General features: G+C 36.6%; 3 protein-coding genes, 1 long non-coding RNA gene and 1 pseudogene across 5 annotated transcripts in view; 3 read left to right on the plus strand and 2 right to left on the minus strand.

Annotated features, from left to right (window-relative positions):
• The window catches only part of LOC18767836 (basic helix-loop-helix protein A), a gene marked incomplete in the record, with an annotated part of 6326 nt that extends 2710 nt beyond the window's left edge, over positions 1-3616 (minus strand). Inside the window, 6 exon segments of the mRNA XM_007200648.2 lie at positions 1-113; positions 220-276; positions 374-388; positions 670-766; positions 2556-2813; positions 2938-3616. Of these exon segments, the coding sequence (XP_007200710.2) occupies positions 1-113; positions 220-276; positions 374-388; positions 670-766; positions 2556-2813; positions 2938-3044 (647 nt within the window).
• On the plus strand, positions 3729-5290 carry LOC109950611. 2 transcript variants are annotated; one of them, XR_002272875.1, is made up of 3 exons: positions 3729-4095; positions 4674-4854; positions 4958-5290. It is a non-coding gene; the product is annotated as an uncharacterized LOC109950611 (long non-coding RNA). The 2 variants fall into 2 exon arrangements; XR_002272874.1 differs by lacking the exon at positions 3729-4095 and having other exon boundaries at positions 4456-4854.
• LOC18767835 (aluminum-activated malate transporter 8) lies at positions 9600-12178 on the plus strand. Its single transcript, XM_007200206.2, has 6 exons — positions 9600-10188; positions 10280-10426; positions 10779-11051; positions 11146-11261; positions 11392-11535; positions 11649-12178. Exons 1-6 carry the CDS (start codon positions 9900-9902, stop codon positions 11973-11975), a joined length of 1296 nt encoding a protein of 431 aa, XP_007200268.1. The 5' UTR covers positions 9600-9899; the 3' UTR covers positions 11976-12178.
• Positions 13181-13588, plus strand: LOC18768287 (antifungal protein ginkbilobin-2). Its single transcript, XM_007199299.2, has one exon. It carries the CDS (start codon positions 13181-13183, stop codon positions 13586-13588), a length of 408 nt encoding a protein of 135 aa, XP_007199361.2.
• Positions 14025-18278, minus strand: LOC18768770 (annotated as a pseudogene).

An 18330-nucleotide genomic window follows, 5' to 3' on the forward strand; every position in this document is an offset into this window, starting at 1 on the left:
GTGGCGGGGTTGGAGGTTGAGTGCTCGGAGAGGGCGGGTTTTGGAGGAGGATGGTGGTTGTGGTCAACGAAGAAGGTTTTGACATGTTGGACCAAGGCATTGTCTTCCGGAACCTACATACGTACAATTATACATTGTGTAGCAATAATTAAGCACCATTTTATTTAATTAATTAGCATATTAATTAACCATATTTGAGGAAATAATTAAAAGTGTTACCCTCTCTATGGTGCCTAGTTCGACGACGCCGTCTAGTAGAGGAATGCAAACCACCGTCTGCATTATTTTCAAGTGTCATGGATATTTGTTAGCTAAGAGAAATAATTATAATAAGAATTAGAATCGAATTAATGGGTTGGGTAGAGATATATACCTGTATACGAGCACTCTGGAGAAAGCATGCAAAAAAAAAAAAAAAAAAACCAAAATAAAAAGTAGAAGTTAGTTATCAAACTCGTAAATAAGGAAAAAAATATTTATAGGGGATGCAGTTAACCCTAGCTAGGGTTTGATTTGAGGCCGGCTAGTTCAACTTAAATTTCAGGTACTGTTTGTAATAATTTGAGTTTTTGTATTAAAGGTGCATTAAGAGAGAGAGAGAGAGAGAGAGAGAGAGAGAGAGAGAGAGAGAGAGAGAGAGAGAGAGAGAGAGAGAGAGAGAGAGAGTACCTTGGCTAAGATAGCTCTGGAAAAGGTTTTGCTATCGACTTCGTTTGCACCGGTGAGCCATACATGCTGCCTCCTCGCATATGCTTTTCCTGGCAACCTACGTACGTACACATCTCACTTCTTAATTAACTAATTAATTAGACAATTATACATATCTAATCATGTAATATGTGTACACATATGAAGTAAAAAGTTTTCAGAGATATTGTGGGTTGCTCATTGCTAGTAGCTTTGTTTCGGAATATATATGTAATCCAATGACAGAGATACACGCAAATTATAACCAAAAAAAAGAAATGTACACATATTTATATATTTTTATGGATGCTACATGGTAAAAATACAAACATGTCCAAGCAATTAAGCTCAGTATATTGCATGTGGTGTGAGCCGAAAGGCATGCCCGCTAGGTAGCTTGCAGTAATTATTTATACCTTTAAATAATTTCATCTCTTTGAAAAAGTGCGTAAGGAGGTGCATAAGAGTACGAGCCAGATAAATTATGAACCTACCCTCACTCAGAGAGAGAGAGAGAGAGAGAGAGAGAGAGAGAGAGAGAGAGAGAGGGAGGAAATTATAGAAAACAGCTCCTTTAGCTGCCTGGCATTGATGAACACATTTGCTTGTCTCTTATAGGAAACAAGTAGCTTCGATTTCATGGAAGCAGGTGAAGAATTTAGTGAGAGCCACATGTTTCAACGTCATATTTTATTTTATATAATTAATGTTGCTTCATCTATACATATAATTGCAAGTCTGTTTGACAAAAAGTCCCAGAATATATTCCCCCAACAGTCTCTAAATTAAGTAGTTTCCAATCTTAAAGTTGATCAATGCTAGAACAATAACACCATCAGTGCTTTAATTAATCACATAATTAACTAACAAAACAAGCAAACAATAACAACATCAAGAAATTAAAATCTGATTAATTAGCAAACTGAACACAAAGAGACAAAAAACAACGAAACAAACAAGCATCAAAACTAAGGTGTAGACTGACAGACGGACTCTGGAGGGTCTTGTTATTGTCAGTGGCTCAGCTCAAATGTATTGGAAGTGATGCTGCTTCCAGCGAGGTGCAAAGATGCATTCTTAACAACTCACTACAGGCTTACACGTGTCACTAGTTATTTTCCATCTTTGGGAAAATACAGTTCCCGACATTTTGGCAAACCCACATTTACCACAGGAACCACCGCCCCCTCCTTCTCTCACTGGAAATTAGACTTGATAGATGCAGAGGGTCCCCAAGCATCTATGTATAGAAGTATAGAGGTCCCCTTTGTTCTAAATACAGAAAGCGATTTAAGAGTATTTGTCGATATCATAAATGTAAGGTTGAAATGTTAGATGGGAGTTGCTGTATACACATAGACCAGAGATGCCAAATACTGAATGTTTCAACTAAAATACATACAGTACTGGAAACTGGGACCCTTTAATCGAAGTTTTTAGATATATGTATGTGTTCTTGTAAATAGTACTGATGAACAACATGTATGTATGTATGTATGTATAGTATCCGAATATATATATATATATCAATGTACATAATATTATAGGGGAAAAGTGTTAAATTATGTATATATAAACAATACTAATTATATGTATAGATACATGTGTGTTAATAGCATTGATGGGGTTTTCGTTTTCATCATAACTTGTAAATTAAGGAAACATTTTAACTGAATTTTACTTGTTATGTATGTGAAATAAATCAGTACTGTAAAACAAACCATAAATATGTTTATTTTTTTCTAGTATTAGTTGCAGAGTTGCACTGAACTTACACCACAAAAAGCAATATTTGACATTGAATTAATAAAATTGAAGAGGAGGCAATGAAGAACATGGAAATCTGTGGAAGCTAAGAATATTCTTACCCCACCCCAGGGGGGAAAGAGAAGGAGACACACATCAAGTAGAACCATTCGGATTCGGTTAAGTCCTCGGGGGATAAGGAGGCGCAAGGGCGGCGTGCCGGGGGCTGGTTAGTTTCTCCGGCAGACAATGAGTCATACAGTTCTCTAAGCTGCTGGCTCCGCTGAAGAGAGGCCTCTTCTGCACTGACTTCCATGGGTTGCACCGTCTTCCTCGTCTTGATGGCTCCATTGTAGTACCCATCTGACCATACTAAGATCCTGATACATCATCATCATCATCAACATCATCATGAATTATAATTAAGTAATGTTGTTGAAGAATGAATAGAAATGAAATGAAATTGTAGGTAAGGATAAGGGAGGGGGAGGTAGGTAGAAGTACCCTTGTTGTGGACAGATTTGCCAGAAGAGACTGTAAGTCCATTGGACAGATTGGACTGACGCCTGCAACATGCTGCGGAGCCTGCTGCTACTTGGCGGTGCAGCCATCGGCCACCAGACGTTCTCTTCCCTACCTAGCTTATTGCTCTTAATTTGCTTAATTAGAAGAGCTAGCTAGATACAGACAGTTAGAGAGAAAGGGAGACTTAAACAGAATTAGCTAACTAACCTTTCCTAACTCTTACCCTTTCAATGAAAGAATGTCAAAATGGTAGTTAAAAAATAATAAGGAAGAGGGAAAGAAAGCACAAGATTGTTTTGTTTGGGGGGTTTGAGAGGTAAGTGAAAGGGCAGGAGGCAGAAAGGTGGAGGATATGGGAGGCTAGCTAATGATCAAACACTTTGGTGTTTGATATCCTCCAAGTGACTGATGAGTGAGTACATACAGAAAAGGGGGAAGAGAAAGTTAGAGGGACTTTAAGGTGGAGGAGGGAGAGATAGAATATGAAAGCAGACTTGCAGGTGAGAGAGAAAGGGAGAGAGAAGTTCAGAAGATGGAAAAGGTAGATGATGACTTTGAGGAAGATACGTCAGTTGCCCAAGAAATGCCACCTTTCTAGCTATCTTTCTTTCTATACTAATTGGCTCTGGCTTTTGTATCAGTTGTAAGATGATGATGTTGATGATGTTAAAAAATTGTAAAGAAATGAAGGGTCGTTGGCTTTGGTTGATGGGGAGGGGGTAGAAGTGAATTCGAGAGAGAGAGAGAGAGAGAGAGCATGAGATTTCGGAGAAGATGGGTGGTTTTGACTGGTCGGTCTACCAGACAGTTCATACATACTGAGTCATATGCAGTGCCTGCTTTGCTCTGCTGATTTTGTTAGTTGTGCGCGCGTGGATTGGCTTGGCTTGCCTTCATATATGATTGCAACATTGAGTGTCACTAAATGCATATTGTCAAGAGAGAGAGAGAGAGAGTGAGAGAGAGAAGGGATTAGGTGGCCAAAGACTGGGCGTTGGAGTTGTATGTAGACACACAGAAGAGAACTTTTGTTTTTCTTTTTTCTTTCAAAAAAGGTAATTTAGAGTGGGGCGTGGAAGCTACCAGTACTTCCACATCCACTTGTCAAATGGTCACGTGGTAAAATGTCAATTCAAGGTCAGCACTCATTTTCCTCCTTGTTTTTCCTTTCTATTCTCTCTCTTTCCCATTTAATAAGGACAATCACACGGTCCAACTGAAAACTCCAACTAATTAATCTGGTGAAATTGAAGAACGAGGGTTTTTCCCAAGTATAAGTTGTTTTTCTTCTTCTTCTTTTCCCCCCGTTAGCAGGATTTAAATATTCACAACATTATAGCTATATGTGTGAGAAATTCTTTATATTTCTAGTTTAGACTATCGCTGATACGAAATTATTTAGTCAACTTTTAAAACCAAATTGTTTCATATGTATTTCTATTGTTGTTTTGCTTTTATTAGACATATTTATACTCTCTATTTTCTCTCTCTCTCTTTGAGAAAATCATTTAATCTAGCCTTATATATAATAATTATCTCACAAATGTCGGTCGCATAACAAATAAATATAAGAGGCTCATTGTATAAACACGTCACATGACTTGTCATTTGCTAGTATTTAGGTTTTAGATAAATTTGCTTATATAATTTTCCAGGTTCTCTGTGATCTGAACCTTTAGCTCAGAAGTCTTAGATTGGCTGCTTCCTATCTGCAGTAAATAAATGAGAGCAGAAAAATGATGCCCCAAACTGCTATCTACTCTACTGAAATGCTTGCCCATATCCCACCCATCAAACGCTATCTGCACCAGAAGTCCTAGATTCAATTATCCCTTCCCCGTATCAGGGAAAAACAAAAAGATTGCAGACCTTCTCATGAAAGGCAACTTGTATAAGGTGAATGAAACAACAGAAATTTGGTTGGTAGTTGGTACCATTTTATTTGCCTCTCCATTGTAACCTAATCAAGAACAACAATTTTTTTTTGCTTGCCCATTAGAATCTGAATCAAGACCAGTTCAGTTCACTTCAAGCTTTCAAGCTCTACGGAGAAATGACAGGCCATGAAAGGTCAAGGGTAGAGCGTGGTCCATGAAGGGGCAGACAGATTGAGATATCCCACAAAACGGGTCGTCTTCTACCACTCCTACACTGCCATTTGTCCCAATTCACACCATTCGTCATGTTGAGTAAACAACCGTAAGGCTAATGAAGTCTAGCTCAATGAAAAATGATCTTGACTTGTAGACGAGTGTGTGTGTGAGAGAATCCTCCTCCTCTTAAACCAACGCTTGTATTTAAATAAATAAAAAATAGAGACACATATTATTTATCTACAATTGGGCCGAATTTAGCCTTGTCCAATTGCTGGTCAGGCCGAAGCCAAATTTCACTCTTTCTGGGCCAGCCCAAAAATCCGTTTTGACCCCAATTGGCCTCTTGGCCTCATGCCGAACCTGGGCTCGGGAAATGTGGATCTTCACTGTTTCATTAAATAAGTAATGAAAGTTCCAAGGGACAAACAAACATAAAATAAAAATTTGGTGCAGAACGAGACAAAGGAATACAGTATTTTTCTGTGGAAAAAGCACCCAAAAGGCAGGATATGTTTTATTAGTGGACTCTCCACTTATGACATAAATTTGTCCTCAAATTGCAGTTTTTAGACTTTGTGACCCAAATGTTGCTGTCCTATCCTATCCTATCCTTCTAGACCTATACTATACACCCCACAACTTCATCAATTTATTTGAGGACACTGATCGACCAAACTTCATGGCCCGCGCACATTTTGCATTGGAATGGGCTAATGGGCTAATTTATTAATTTATACTCCATTTAATTTGGAGAAACAAAAACAAAAACAAGAACAAATCATGTTGCTTCTAGGGTAGGGATGCTTTAGTAATTCTAAATAATAATTAAGATGGTTTTCTTCACTCATTTTTTTGGCAGTTTGCGTTTGAAAGTTTTGGTGGAGTTGGAAAGAATAATATGCCATGTATCTGTTGTTGCTTTTATCATTATGTTTTGATAAAACATCTGATATGCACACTTTTTCTTTCTCCAATATTGTTAGTGGTACCCGACTAAAAGGGGTGTTGATTTTTCCACTTCATTTTTTTCCACTTACACTCCAGTGTAAGTGGACAAAACATGAGTGAGAAAATCAACTCCCGATAAAAATACTAATTAATAATTATTTATGTCATTAAATCAATAAATCTCAATATCTGAATATGATATATCCCCTCCTTTTTTTTGTTTTTTCCTTTTGGTAAGCAATGCTTACCATGAATTATGATAAGTGGTATGTTACCTATATGTTTTTAGCACTACTGCATTTTCGTAGTGTTGTTTTGCTTCACCAAGTGATTGTTTCTTACCATCAATCATTATGGTTCTGATTTTCAATTTATAATATTGTATTCACCTAAAATAGACATGCTAATTAATCTTGACTACACATTTTGTCAAACTCATATCTTTCGGTACAAAAATGCAAACCTACCCACACTATCTCAGTAAAACATATTTTTCCCTTTTAACCAACAAATGGACATGATGATGTCTATTATAACTTGCATACCCGCAAAGAAGTTTGAAGAATTTTATTTTTTAAGAGAGAATTTCAACGGTACGAGGTAAACTGTATTGATTAAAAAAAAGAGAGAGATGAGCTTCAAACCTAACCCCGATTACAATCATCAACTAAATGAAAGTTTAATGTTGTACATGATCTGCATAATAGTATTGCTTTGCATTAATGAAGTTTATGGCAAAAGGGATGTAGCATCCTCCCTCCTTGTAATTTTATTTTAGTCATCAACATAGAAAAAAAGAAGAGAGATTTTGGAATGCAGTGGAGAGTATCAGACGGTCGACGGTGCATCAACTGAGTAGGATGACACGTCAGTGGGCCTAAAATAGTAAATGAGTAAATCAAAGCAAAAGGCAAAAGAAAGGGACGAGAGTCTAACTAATTTTGTACACAAAAGTCAAATTAACGTACGGCTGATGCTTTCCGTGGCACGGACTGGAAAATATACTAAGTAATTTGGTTGGTGGTAGGTATATGTCATCTGTCCCTTTCCCCATCATATAACTTCTGAATTTCAAATATTAATTAAGAAATTATGAATTGGGGAATTTAGAAAGGGAAATTAAAATTGAGAATGGAATAGTCAAGGAAGGTAGGCTACTTGGGGAATTCGGGGTAAGTTTCCTCTAATCTCTATGTCGAAGGGGGTAGGCTACTTAGTTAGTCCAATGATTGAACCTTTATGTGTAGGTATGCTCGCCTAATCCTCTAAACTTTAGTATCATTTTTATACTGATTACCTCTCTTGAATAATATATTGACGGTATTCTCTTTAGAAAAAATATACAAGAGACTCATGTATTAGTATACACATGAATTTGCATCCAAATATTGAATATGTCCTTATTCATAAAGCACTCAATCCCATATATTAGTTTGAGGTAGGTTGGTCCTTTCCAATCGACACGATCATCTTTTAAATAATAATAATAACTTAATGGGAGTATTAGTATTACCTAGCTAGTGCTAGTGGGAATCATCATTCATGAATATGAATACTCAATCCCGCGTTGGATTCGTGTCCATTAGCCAGAAGAACCTTTTGTGAAAGGTACGGACAATAATCGTACGTACTACTTGAACAAAGGTTACAACTGGTGCATCATTTTTCCAAGGAAAGTTCGAACTTCTTCAACAACAACAAAATTAGTGTTTCAAAAAACGACGAGATTAGTTAGTGCCATGCTATCCCAATACTGAATTAACAATTAATTGTATTATAATGTGTTCGTTGTCAATTTGAATGTCACTTGAGTTAGAGTTTATCCCGAGCCAAAATATTATCTGCCATTTTTAAGCACGATATAGGTAGAACACTTTGGTTCAACTTTCAATTGAGTTTGAAATTTTTCTCATCTTTGCTCTCATTATGGCACTCCCATTAGTGCTGGACAAGAAAGGAATTTGGTGGAGAAAATCTCAAGTCTTTGCCATTTTTAGCCAAGCAAATGTAATGTGGCCTAGTCCACACCAGCTAGCAAAATTCTCCTTGAATCTTGAGAACTCGATCGAAGTATGCATGTAGTCCAAGAGAAACTGAGTGGTTCTATGAACCCGTGGAACAAGATGTTTCTGTTTTGTCCACAGTTTAATGAAAAGTTGATGTTTCTATTAAGAAAAGAGAAAAGAAAAAACCAATATATACAAAAACGCAGAGTTAAAACGACTCCTTTAGATTCACTCCACAACATCATCTCATGATATACTTAATTGTTCATAATAAAGCGTTGTTAGCTTATAGATGTTGATAGGGTGGAGGTACGTACTTGAGGCGAAGGGACTGGACCTGGCTATACATGATTAGTCAATACACGGTTTTTGTTAAGTGATGAAAGATCCACTTAACAAGATCACACAACCGTTTACGCATTCATTTGATCAGGATTGATGCTAATTTATCCACTAATTAAACGGATTTGTAGATTAAAAATTGGTAGCTAGCTAGCTAGAAAGCACAAAGTGCGTAAGGAAATTGTTAAGCTATATACGCCAAGCTTTGTCATCAGAGCTGAATTAGGTCATGTTCATGCTGTCTAGCTAAAATTAGGCACTTAATTTCTTAACTTAACTTCGAAATTAAGCTCCCAATCGATTCACAATTCTCTTGGTTCACCCTTCTTTTTTTTCGACCAAGTTTGTTGGACAAACATTAAGATCAGATATATATTTTTTTTTGGACAAACATTAAGATAAGATATATATATTTTTTAGACAAGCATTAAGATAAGATATAATATTTCCCTTTTGAAAAGAAAAAAAACATCTGAGAAGTAGCCAACATGATCACGTAAAAGACATCAAAAATTATTTATGGGAGGCCAATAAAATTAAGATAAAAGATGTTTACCGAAAAAATGGCATAGAAGTAATTGTAGACAATATAGAAAGTGGCATCTCCACTATGAGTAAGACATGGTGTCATTTTCTGTTTAATCATCACTAGCGATTTAGAGGTCAGTGTTTCAAGCGTACGTTTTTATCTTATTTTATAATCCAGATATTCTAGATTTTCCCATTAGCATCTCTTTCCTTTTGACTCGTTTTCAAATAGCTTTTTGAAGTAGAATTGATTTGATTACAAAATTCCCTAATTTATGGTATTTTACTTCATCACAAGAGCCGCATGTTTTCTAATTCCAACCTAACTTGACAAATGCATCTAAAAATATATATATGAGTTAGTTACGGTCATTCACGAGCAGCATCGATGATTAATTTTAGATATAACGATGAATAACCATTTATATATAGCTTGATTGGATTGTGAGCTTAAGGACCATCTGTTGTTGATCAACCATTGCATGACATGACACTGCAACCGTGCATGTTTGTGAGTTGTGAGCATGCACTAATAACATGTTCAAAGTGATCATGATAAAGTTTGGTGATCAACCCACAATGACTTTGTGTGATTGATCAACGGTGGGGATGCACATTTGCGAAAAGACAATTATGCAGCCGTGTTCCACTTGGGTCACTATAAGTTCATTGATCAAATGCATAACCTATTTCAGATAAATGCGCACATACACCATGCATATATGTTGCTTTTTTAGGCATGCATGTCACAATTTTTAGGGCATTGTCTTTTAAATTGAAGTGCAAAGGAAAATCCCCTTTGCTATAGCTAAGTCCACTGTCCACTTAAGGTCGTAGGTGTACGACTATTTAGGTTCCCACTTTGGCTACTTTTCATGAGAGGGTCATGTATATATAAAGCCAATTTCTCCCTTACAAATTTCACAACAACAAAGTGAGTGATTTGTATTGATCAGTCTAGCTCAAACAAGAGAAAAAAAAAAAAAACTAAGACAGAGTATTTATTTTTCTTAGTTCTCTAATGGGTTCGATCGTGATATCTGTTCCAGCAGATGTTGAGCTTGCTCTTCCTAAACATATTGGAGAGAAAGAGGAGCCCAAACTTTCTATGTTTGCCACCATTGTTTCCAATCTTAGACAACTTCAGAAAAGGCAGCAGGATATGAGAAAGCTGCTTCACAGCGTCAAGGTTGCAACTGCACTGGTTTTGGTCTCACTTCTCTATCTTCTTGACCCTCTCTATGAGCAAGTTGGAGATAATGCCATGTGGGCTATAATGACGGTCGTCGTCATCTTTGAGTTCTACGCAGGTTCGACCGCTACTTCATTAGTTTCTCTAATTACAACCTTAAAACTTTTTTGTGTAGATTAATTAATAATTAGTTGGGTAACATTTTTCAGGTGCTACACTTAGTAAGGGTTTAAATCGTGGATTGGGAACAATATTAGGAGGTGTTATGGGGTTCTCAGCTGCAACTTTTGCTCAAGAAGTTGGTGGAATGGGCAAGGGCAACGCCATAATTGTTGGTTTTTCTGTGTTTATCTTCGGTAAGATTTATATTTATTAGGTCTATTTTTTAAATTAAAAAAATGTTCAAATGAAATAAACATAAGTTTTTCATTTATTTGTAGCAAAACACTCTTTATATTTATAATGCATGGCCCCTATTCTACAAGTTGGTCCCAGGAATTTGGAACTTCAACTTTCTGTACCATCGAAGATCGTGGCGCATTACACACCACGTGGCATGCATTATACAGATTTTAAATGGTTGATGATGACGAACTTAATCATATTGGAAAAAATAATTTAAATAAATTAATTGGTAGAAAAATTGGGCTAATTGTAGAGACGAGAGAGTGCAAATTGTCAATATATTTTACCTAAAATATATTTCAGGCGGAGCTGCAACATATTCTAGATTGGTCCCAAGGATTAAGAAAAGATATGACTATGGAGCCATGATCTTCATCCTCACCTTCAATCTGGTGGTTGTGTCTGGTTTACGTGCCGAAAATGTGTTGGAATTAGCTCGCGAGCGCCTTTCAACCATCGGCATGGGATTTGCCGTTTGCATCTTCATAAGCTTGCTGGTGTTCCCCACATGGGCCAGTGATGAGCTTCACCACTCTACAGCTCATAAGTTCCAAGACCTTGCAGACTCAATTGAAGGTAAGTAATTTGGAGAAAAACAATCTTGCGTTAAATTACACAACGAACCATAATCTAATTGAGATTAATCATGATCTTGTTCAACAATTTGTAGGATTCTTGGAGAGTTATTTTAGATTGGACAAAGAAAATTTGAAGGATGACCAGCCTAGTTCCATTTCCAGAAGTTGCAAATCGGTGTTGCACTCAAAGTCAAAGGATGAGTCTCTGGTATATATATATATATATATATAAAATACTTCTTTTTTTAAAGTCACACTCAAAATTGTTGAACTTAATTTCATGCTCATTTAATCAATTATCTCAAGCAAAAATGGCGTTTAATTATGTTTATCGACAGGCGAATTTTGCGAAATGGGAACCATGGCATGGAAAATTTGGTTTCTACTACCCATGGAATAAGTACCTACAAGTTGGAGAGCTTCTTAGAGAGCTAGCTACCATGGTCCTTTCCCTCAAAGGCTCTCTTCAATCTCCTAGACAGGTACATATATACATATGTAATATTAAATTTTGGTTCCTTTTTCTTCTTCAAACAAAAAAGTTGATAGCTGGTTTTGGTTAATTTATTTATTGCTTTAAAATTGTTGTGATTAGCCCTCGTCGAGCCTGAGGCAGTCAGTGAAAGAGCCAAGTGAAGCTGTGGGGTTGTCACTTGCATGGAGCCTGAGAGAGCTTGGAGAGAGCCTAATGAAGATGAGAAGGTGCCCTCAAGAGAATGTGATATTGCCCAAGTTGAAGTCAATGAGACTGGAGCTGAGCTCCATGGTGTCTCCAGTTTCCAACTTTGGACCTCTAGAGAATGTTGAAGGACTTGCAATTGCAACCTTTGTGTTCTTGTTGACAGAGATGCTTGAGAAAGTGGAAGAATTGGCAAAGGAGGTTGAAGAAATTGGAGAGCTTGCTGGCTTTCATTCTAAATAGCTATAGCTATATATATAGACTTAATTTTCTTAAGTGTGGTGTTTGCCAATTTTGGGCCTGGAAAAATTCTACACCTGGGATCTAAAAATATGGGAGACTTGGGAGAAGATGTATAATTACCTATAATATATATATATTTTAAAGTCTTTATTTGTAAATCATATCCTTGCAAAAAATTAGGCTAATCAGAAACTATTTAGAGATCTAATGGTGTCCTACAAAATCAATGAATACGGTACTTCAAGAAAATACTAAAATTTCAATAACTTAATTGAGTGGTCAGATGATATTGGATTCAAGTGATTTTTTGTAGAGATGATCTTCGAATAAATATCTACAAAATAAACGGTATGGATTAATGAAATACAATGTATGGTGGGCCCTACAAGGGTGTTCCCCAAATATATTTGAGGAATCCCTCAACCGAAGCTCACTATATATATATATATGTGTGTGTGTGTGTGTGTGTGTGTGTGGGTGGTGTAGATTAACCGTATAACTGAAACTATGACAAATTACTTTATTATAAGTGAAAGGGCAGATTTTCTCCTATGCGAACGTTCAGACGTTATTACCGTACGGACACTATGTATTTTCTATTATCCGTTCTTACTTTTCTCCTTGTGTTACAATGGCGTTTGCACGTTCCGAATGAGAGAAGAACTGAGTGAAAGAGTATACCATAAAATATTGGATGGTCTTGAAATTTTACAAGACCAGTTTCATTTTTACAAATTTTAAACGGGAAAATAGATAGATTTTTATTTTTTTAATTTGGACAGGCTGTGCCAACATTGGGACCATATTGACCAAACCAAAAGAAAAATATTATACAAAATAGATTGATATATAGGTTTGTCCTAAATCTCTACCAAGGTCCCTGCACAGAACGGCAGGCCAAACAAGATAGGATGACCACTCCATCCAGACTGAGGTCTTAAATTCAATTTTGTAGAAGCAATAGGAATATTCCCCTGTGTTCGAATTCAAATTTTCTGTAAATTTCTTATTAAAAGAAGGCAAATGCAGAAATGGAATAGGACCGTTAAGATAAGGCCAATCAAGTATGACAAATATCGGCATAATTTTATTGATGTTGACGGAGTAACATATAATTGTAGTGACTCATAAAAAAATCTATTTCAAAACTTCGAAACAAGTCTGATAAGATCAAGAGGCATATCACAAAAAGAGAAACAGAGAAAATGGCCATTCATCTCATGAAAATTGCAGCAACTATAGTCGTCGTCTTCATTGGGTTCTTCGGTGTGGCTACAAGCACTCCAGATACAAATATAACAAGCGTTCTCTGCAACTCTGGAGTGTATACAGCTGGTGATCCTTTTGCTGTAAGCCTAGCCTATGTTCTTAAGGAGTTGGAGACTGCAACATCAACACACAAGAATTATGACTTCTACGACATATCTCCTTACCCTAATGCATTTGCATATGGGCATGCTTCTTGTAACCAAAACATCACAACCCCAGATTGCACTACTTGTCTTGGTGCTGCAAAAACAGATATGCTAGGCACGTGTCAAAATGCGATAGGGGGTCGAGCGGTTCTTCGTGATTGTGCAATAAGGTATGAGCAATACCCATTTACTAACTGAGCCATTGGCTTGGCCTCTCTGTTCAATGAGTTTGATTTCCACTAGCTAGTAGTAGTAGATGCTGCTGTGCTGCTGCATTATCAGATTTTCGTGTCGAAAATTCGTTTCCTTTCATATTTCAATCCTTTCTTTCCTTTTGAAGAATGCATTCATGGTTTTGTGCCTGTCGGACATGAAGATATCAGTGCACTGATTGGTTTTTGGTATATTTATTCCATGAAGAAAGAAGAAATGATAAAGGCAAAACACATGTATGACTTGACAGGCATAACACATGTATGACTAGACAGGCAAACACATTTATTGTCTCAAAGATATTACAAATACAAAATATTGACGATTGAATTGTGTCTCCTGATACAAGAACAAGCTTTGATATCCTCAAGGACTATAAACCTTTTTCATTTTTTGTATGATTACATCCTGTGAAAATAACCAAAACCATTTGTGAATTATCACCACGTAATTCATCTTCACTTTACCTGTTAGCGTATCGATAGCAGTCATCAAGACTCGGAGGGTCAAATTTCAATTTCACCTCCTTTCCAATCTTCCCCTTGTTAAGTAAAACCCCTCAAATTCTTGAGCAGAGCATGGTTGAACAAACCAAGGCTATAGACTGACCGATTCATATCAGAATTTTGCTGGTTATTGTGGAAGCAAAATGTTCCATTCATTTTCCCTTTGTACATTGGTGCACTATTATAATTATTGTCAGGAAGATGTGCTGAGAGATTCATGTTTAAGGAAGAGTGCATAAAGAAGCTCATTCCATGAATCAGGCACACCAGTGGCTGCAGTCTTCATGCAGGTAGGCACACCAGGTAAAGTCCATCTTCTTGTGATAGGAATGAATAAGAACAAATAAGTTTTAGCTAATGTAATAAAGATGCGCTTGGGCTGCAGTCTTCGGATACAGCCTCTTTTCTTGGCTGGGACACACATTCAGCAAATCCAACTTCCTAACATGAGACTCATTCGATCCCTCCGATAACACATCAAAGATGGTCATAACTATAGGACTGTGGGGTAAAACAGGCAATGAACCTAAGTCGGGCAGAGCTTCCATGTGACAACCCCCACCAGAATTCCAAATCAGCGCCTCTGTTACATCTACAGTCTTGTTATACATGTTGTATTGCTAAAGCACACCAAGTCCACGAAAACATCGCATAAAATGCAATGTTTAAACTCCTATACAAAGTTATGAAAAACACAAAGGGCTTTTAAGTGCAAACCAAACTATAATATGGCGTGACAGAGAAACACACAATATGAAGGAGACTAGTGGGACCTGAAATGCTAAGTTCGAAAAAGGGCATAAGTTCTGCTCGTGTTCACTTCACTACCAATCCAGTCAACCACAGTTTCAATCGATCTGCGATATGCATTTTCGACGGTTATATTCATCTTCACCTCCTCCCCTTCTTGAAAGTAGAAATCCCTAAGACATAATGAAAACTTTGTGTTCTATTCCAAAAATAATAATAACCATCATAATACTTTAAACTGGAGATTCATTCTAAACTTTCTAAACTTTCCACCTCTTTCACCTTGTGGGAAAAAGTTTGCATAATGTATCAATAATATTCCTTTCTTACAGTTATAAACCTATGTTCGTTTATGCCCAGCGTTGAGAAGAAGAACATCTGCATCTCTCACTGGCTGGCAGTTCAGTCTATTTGATCCACTTTTATAGTCAATGTCACCCCTTCTGGACTGGGAGCGTGTCCTGATGACAAGATATGGTGATCTGTAGTATTCTGCTGTGCAGTTGAAATCCTCAAACTTGATCACCAAGAACCCCAAATGCTTTGTGATTGGACTCCCATTCACCTCATAGATGGAAGTCTTGTTAGGAAGTGCAGAGGAGAGCATACAGAGAAGAGATTCCCATTTGTTCCTTCCAATTGAATCACCAACAAATACAAGGCACCGGTTCCAAGCTTTTCCAACATCTTCCCTGCCGCACCAAATCTGTTCTTAGGAGAAGAGAGAAACCCAATAAGATCTTCTTGTCCAATCCACCTAGTTAGAACAGAACTGAAAGTACTGGAAATAACTAAGCATAAAAAGACAAGTTTGGAAGCTATGATTTTTGGTTGAGACTTGAATTTAGGGTTTGGAGGCTAAAATCCATTTTTGTAATACTAAAATAATTTTCTAGGATTTTTAATAATTGAAACTATTTTAATTCAGATTTTTAAATATTTTAATTCTTCAATAAATATTATTGCTTTGTTAAAAAAATTATTTTAAAAATAATATCTGAAATTAAAAAAAAATTTTAAATTCCACAAAATTAGTTGAGATAATTAAAATATTAAAATACTAATTCTTCACTAAATAAATAATACTTAAAATATAATTACTAATTAAAGTAATTAAATAATGCTAATATCTTACTTAATTACAAATATTAAACTAAACAAACGAATTTTTTTTTTAAAAGTCCACAAAATAATTTAAAATAATTGATTTCAATTTATCAAGTAATTTATGAAATTAATTAAAATATTTCAATACTAATTATTCATTAAATAATTCATAATTACTAATTAAAGTAATTAAGTAAGGATAAGATATTAATTATTTACAATTATTAAAATAAACAAAAAAAAGGATCCGCCCAGGCCGCCTAGCGCCTAGGCGCCCGCCTAGGCCGAATTTTTTTGTTTTATTGTTTGTTGGAGCAGATAACACACAGGATTGCTACCGTTAAAGATGAGCCTTCTCTAGCTTAAAGAACCGAACAGTCCTGCGGTTCTCTACTGTTCCCAGTCACGCCATGGAAGCTACTCTTCTCAGCTCGCAACGCTTTCATCCCCAACTCTTCCCAACTTTGAGTTCAGTCCTTGACAATGCTGCTGAGTCATTCTTCAAGAGTGAGATTAGTCACTATGTGGGCAGTTGTGGTAACTGAAGGTTGCAGGAAGATAAAGCTGCATTACTATGGTTTTAAGCTTGTTTCTGCTGCAAGATAATACATTCGTAACCATTTTGATGGCTGATGATCGTTTGTAGTGAAAGAAACTGCACAATGCATGCGTTTTCTGTATGCATGCAGCATGTGGTGTTATTTGATTATATGAAGACGGTTGTTCTTAATCCTAACGTTAGATGTATAGCAGATATTGCTTATAAACTGATCTTTGTATCAACTAACAGCCTAGTAGAAACAATTCACACCACCTTCTACAATCTGAGCTTTGAAAATATATTGATTATGGGGTAAACAATTCTGTTGGCTGACATTATTTTCTGGTCTGATGTGTTTTGGACAGAGATGACTCGCCTATTACTGAAGTGGAGCCATATATCCCTTTTACCATTAACCCATCAGGAATGCAGCCTGTTCTCACCACCACTTATCTCTTGTCATTTCCGAGCATTCTCTTGCAAGGTCACAATTTCTTAACTTGCAGCATTTTTGCATTTTTAAAGATGAAAACTCATTGTCGCTAATGAAACCAAAAGGTTGCTCATTTCTCTGTTGACCCAAAAAAATTTCCTTCAATATTCCAACTACACCTATTCTTTTCCGTTATAAAGTTTACCATTACACTTTCTGATATTGTGATATTATAGTTTTCTGGGAGCATGTTAAGGAGATATTGAACCCTGGCAATTCCGTTGGTGCAGGCCCTTGGAGCATGTTAAGGAGATATTAAATAATTACAAATATTAAACAAAACAAAACAAAAAGATCCGCCCAGGCCGCCTAGCGTCTAGGCGGGCGCCTAGACCGATTTTTATTTTATTTTTTTGGGTTGGAGATGATGGCACACAGTTCGTTCTCATTAACACATAAATCATCTAAAACCCAGCAAGGCAACCCCACGAGAACGAATCCCGCTACGAACTGTATTGTAATCCAAGTAGGAGAAGCGGCTGATGAAGAGAGAAGAATGACCAAAAAGAAGCCAAGATTGCCCAAAGAAAGCTTGAATTTTTTTTAAAACTGCAATTGGGTCTTTGTGTCTTCTGCGTCCTTTGGAAGGTTTGCAAATATGCATTTCTTTGAGAAGTGAGGAGAAGTGAGGAGAAGTGGAGTTCAATTCTCCTGAGAAAGAAAGAGACTAACCATTAATGGCTCAAAGCTGTTGAAAAATAATGTTCATTTGTGTTCTACATAATTCTAGTAAGGATCATGAATATAATAATGATTCTAGAGTTGTGGAGAACATACTATGTCGGCTAGACAAAGAGATTGAAGTTGGAAAAACTCTCTGGAGCAAGAACAACTCATGTTGCTAGACTATGGGTGTGGAGCATGATGGCTAAACAATAGCCACAAAAATAATATTGTAAAATATAGAAGTTTCTAGGCAAAGCCGCATACATGTAGCTGGAGAAAGAGACCAAGTCGGTGGACTTGGTAATGTCGGCAAAGCATGCCTATAAATAGGCATGCAATGCAATAAAGCCAAGTGGAGTCAACTAATAAAACTACCTATCTATGCGGGAGTAGAACCAAACAACTCCCAAACTATTAGGGAGCTAAGAGCTACCCAAATCAAACTATGTTGAGAGCCAATAAGCTCACCAATCAAAGTATAAGGGCTAAACTAAATAGTTCAAACTAATTCAACTGTAAGGCCAAATAGCCCAAATTATTCTAAATCAAGTGTAGTGGCCAATAAGCCAATATGCTAAGTGTAGAAGTTCAATTAGCTTACATCAAAGCCATATACTATTCTCCCAATTATTGTTGGGTTCATTTTCTACTTCTCTAGTTAGCC

This window comes from Prunus persica, chromosome G8, assembly GCF_000346465.2.
Source record: "Prunus persica cultivar Lovell chromosome G8, Prunus_persica_NCBIv2, whole genome shotgun sequence".
In the NCBI taxonomy this organism is placed as follows: Eukaryota; Viridiplantae; Streptophyta; class Magnoliopsida; order Rosales; family Rosaceae; genus Prunus; species Prunus persica.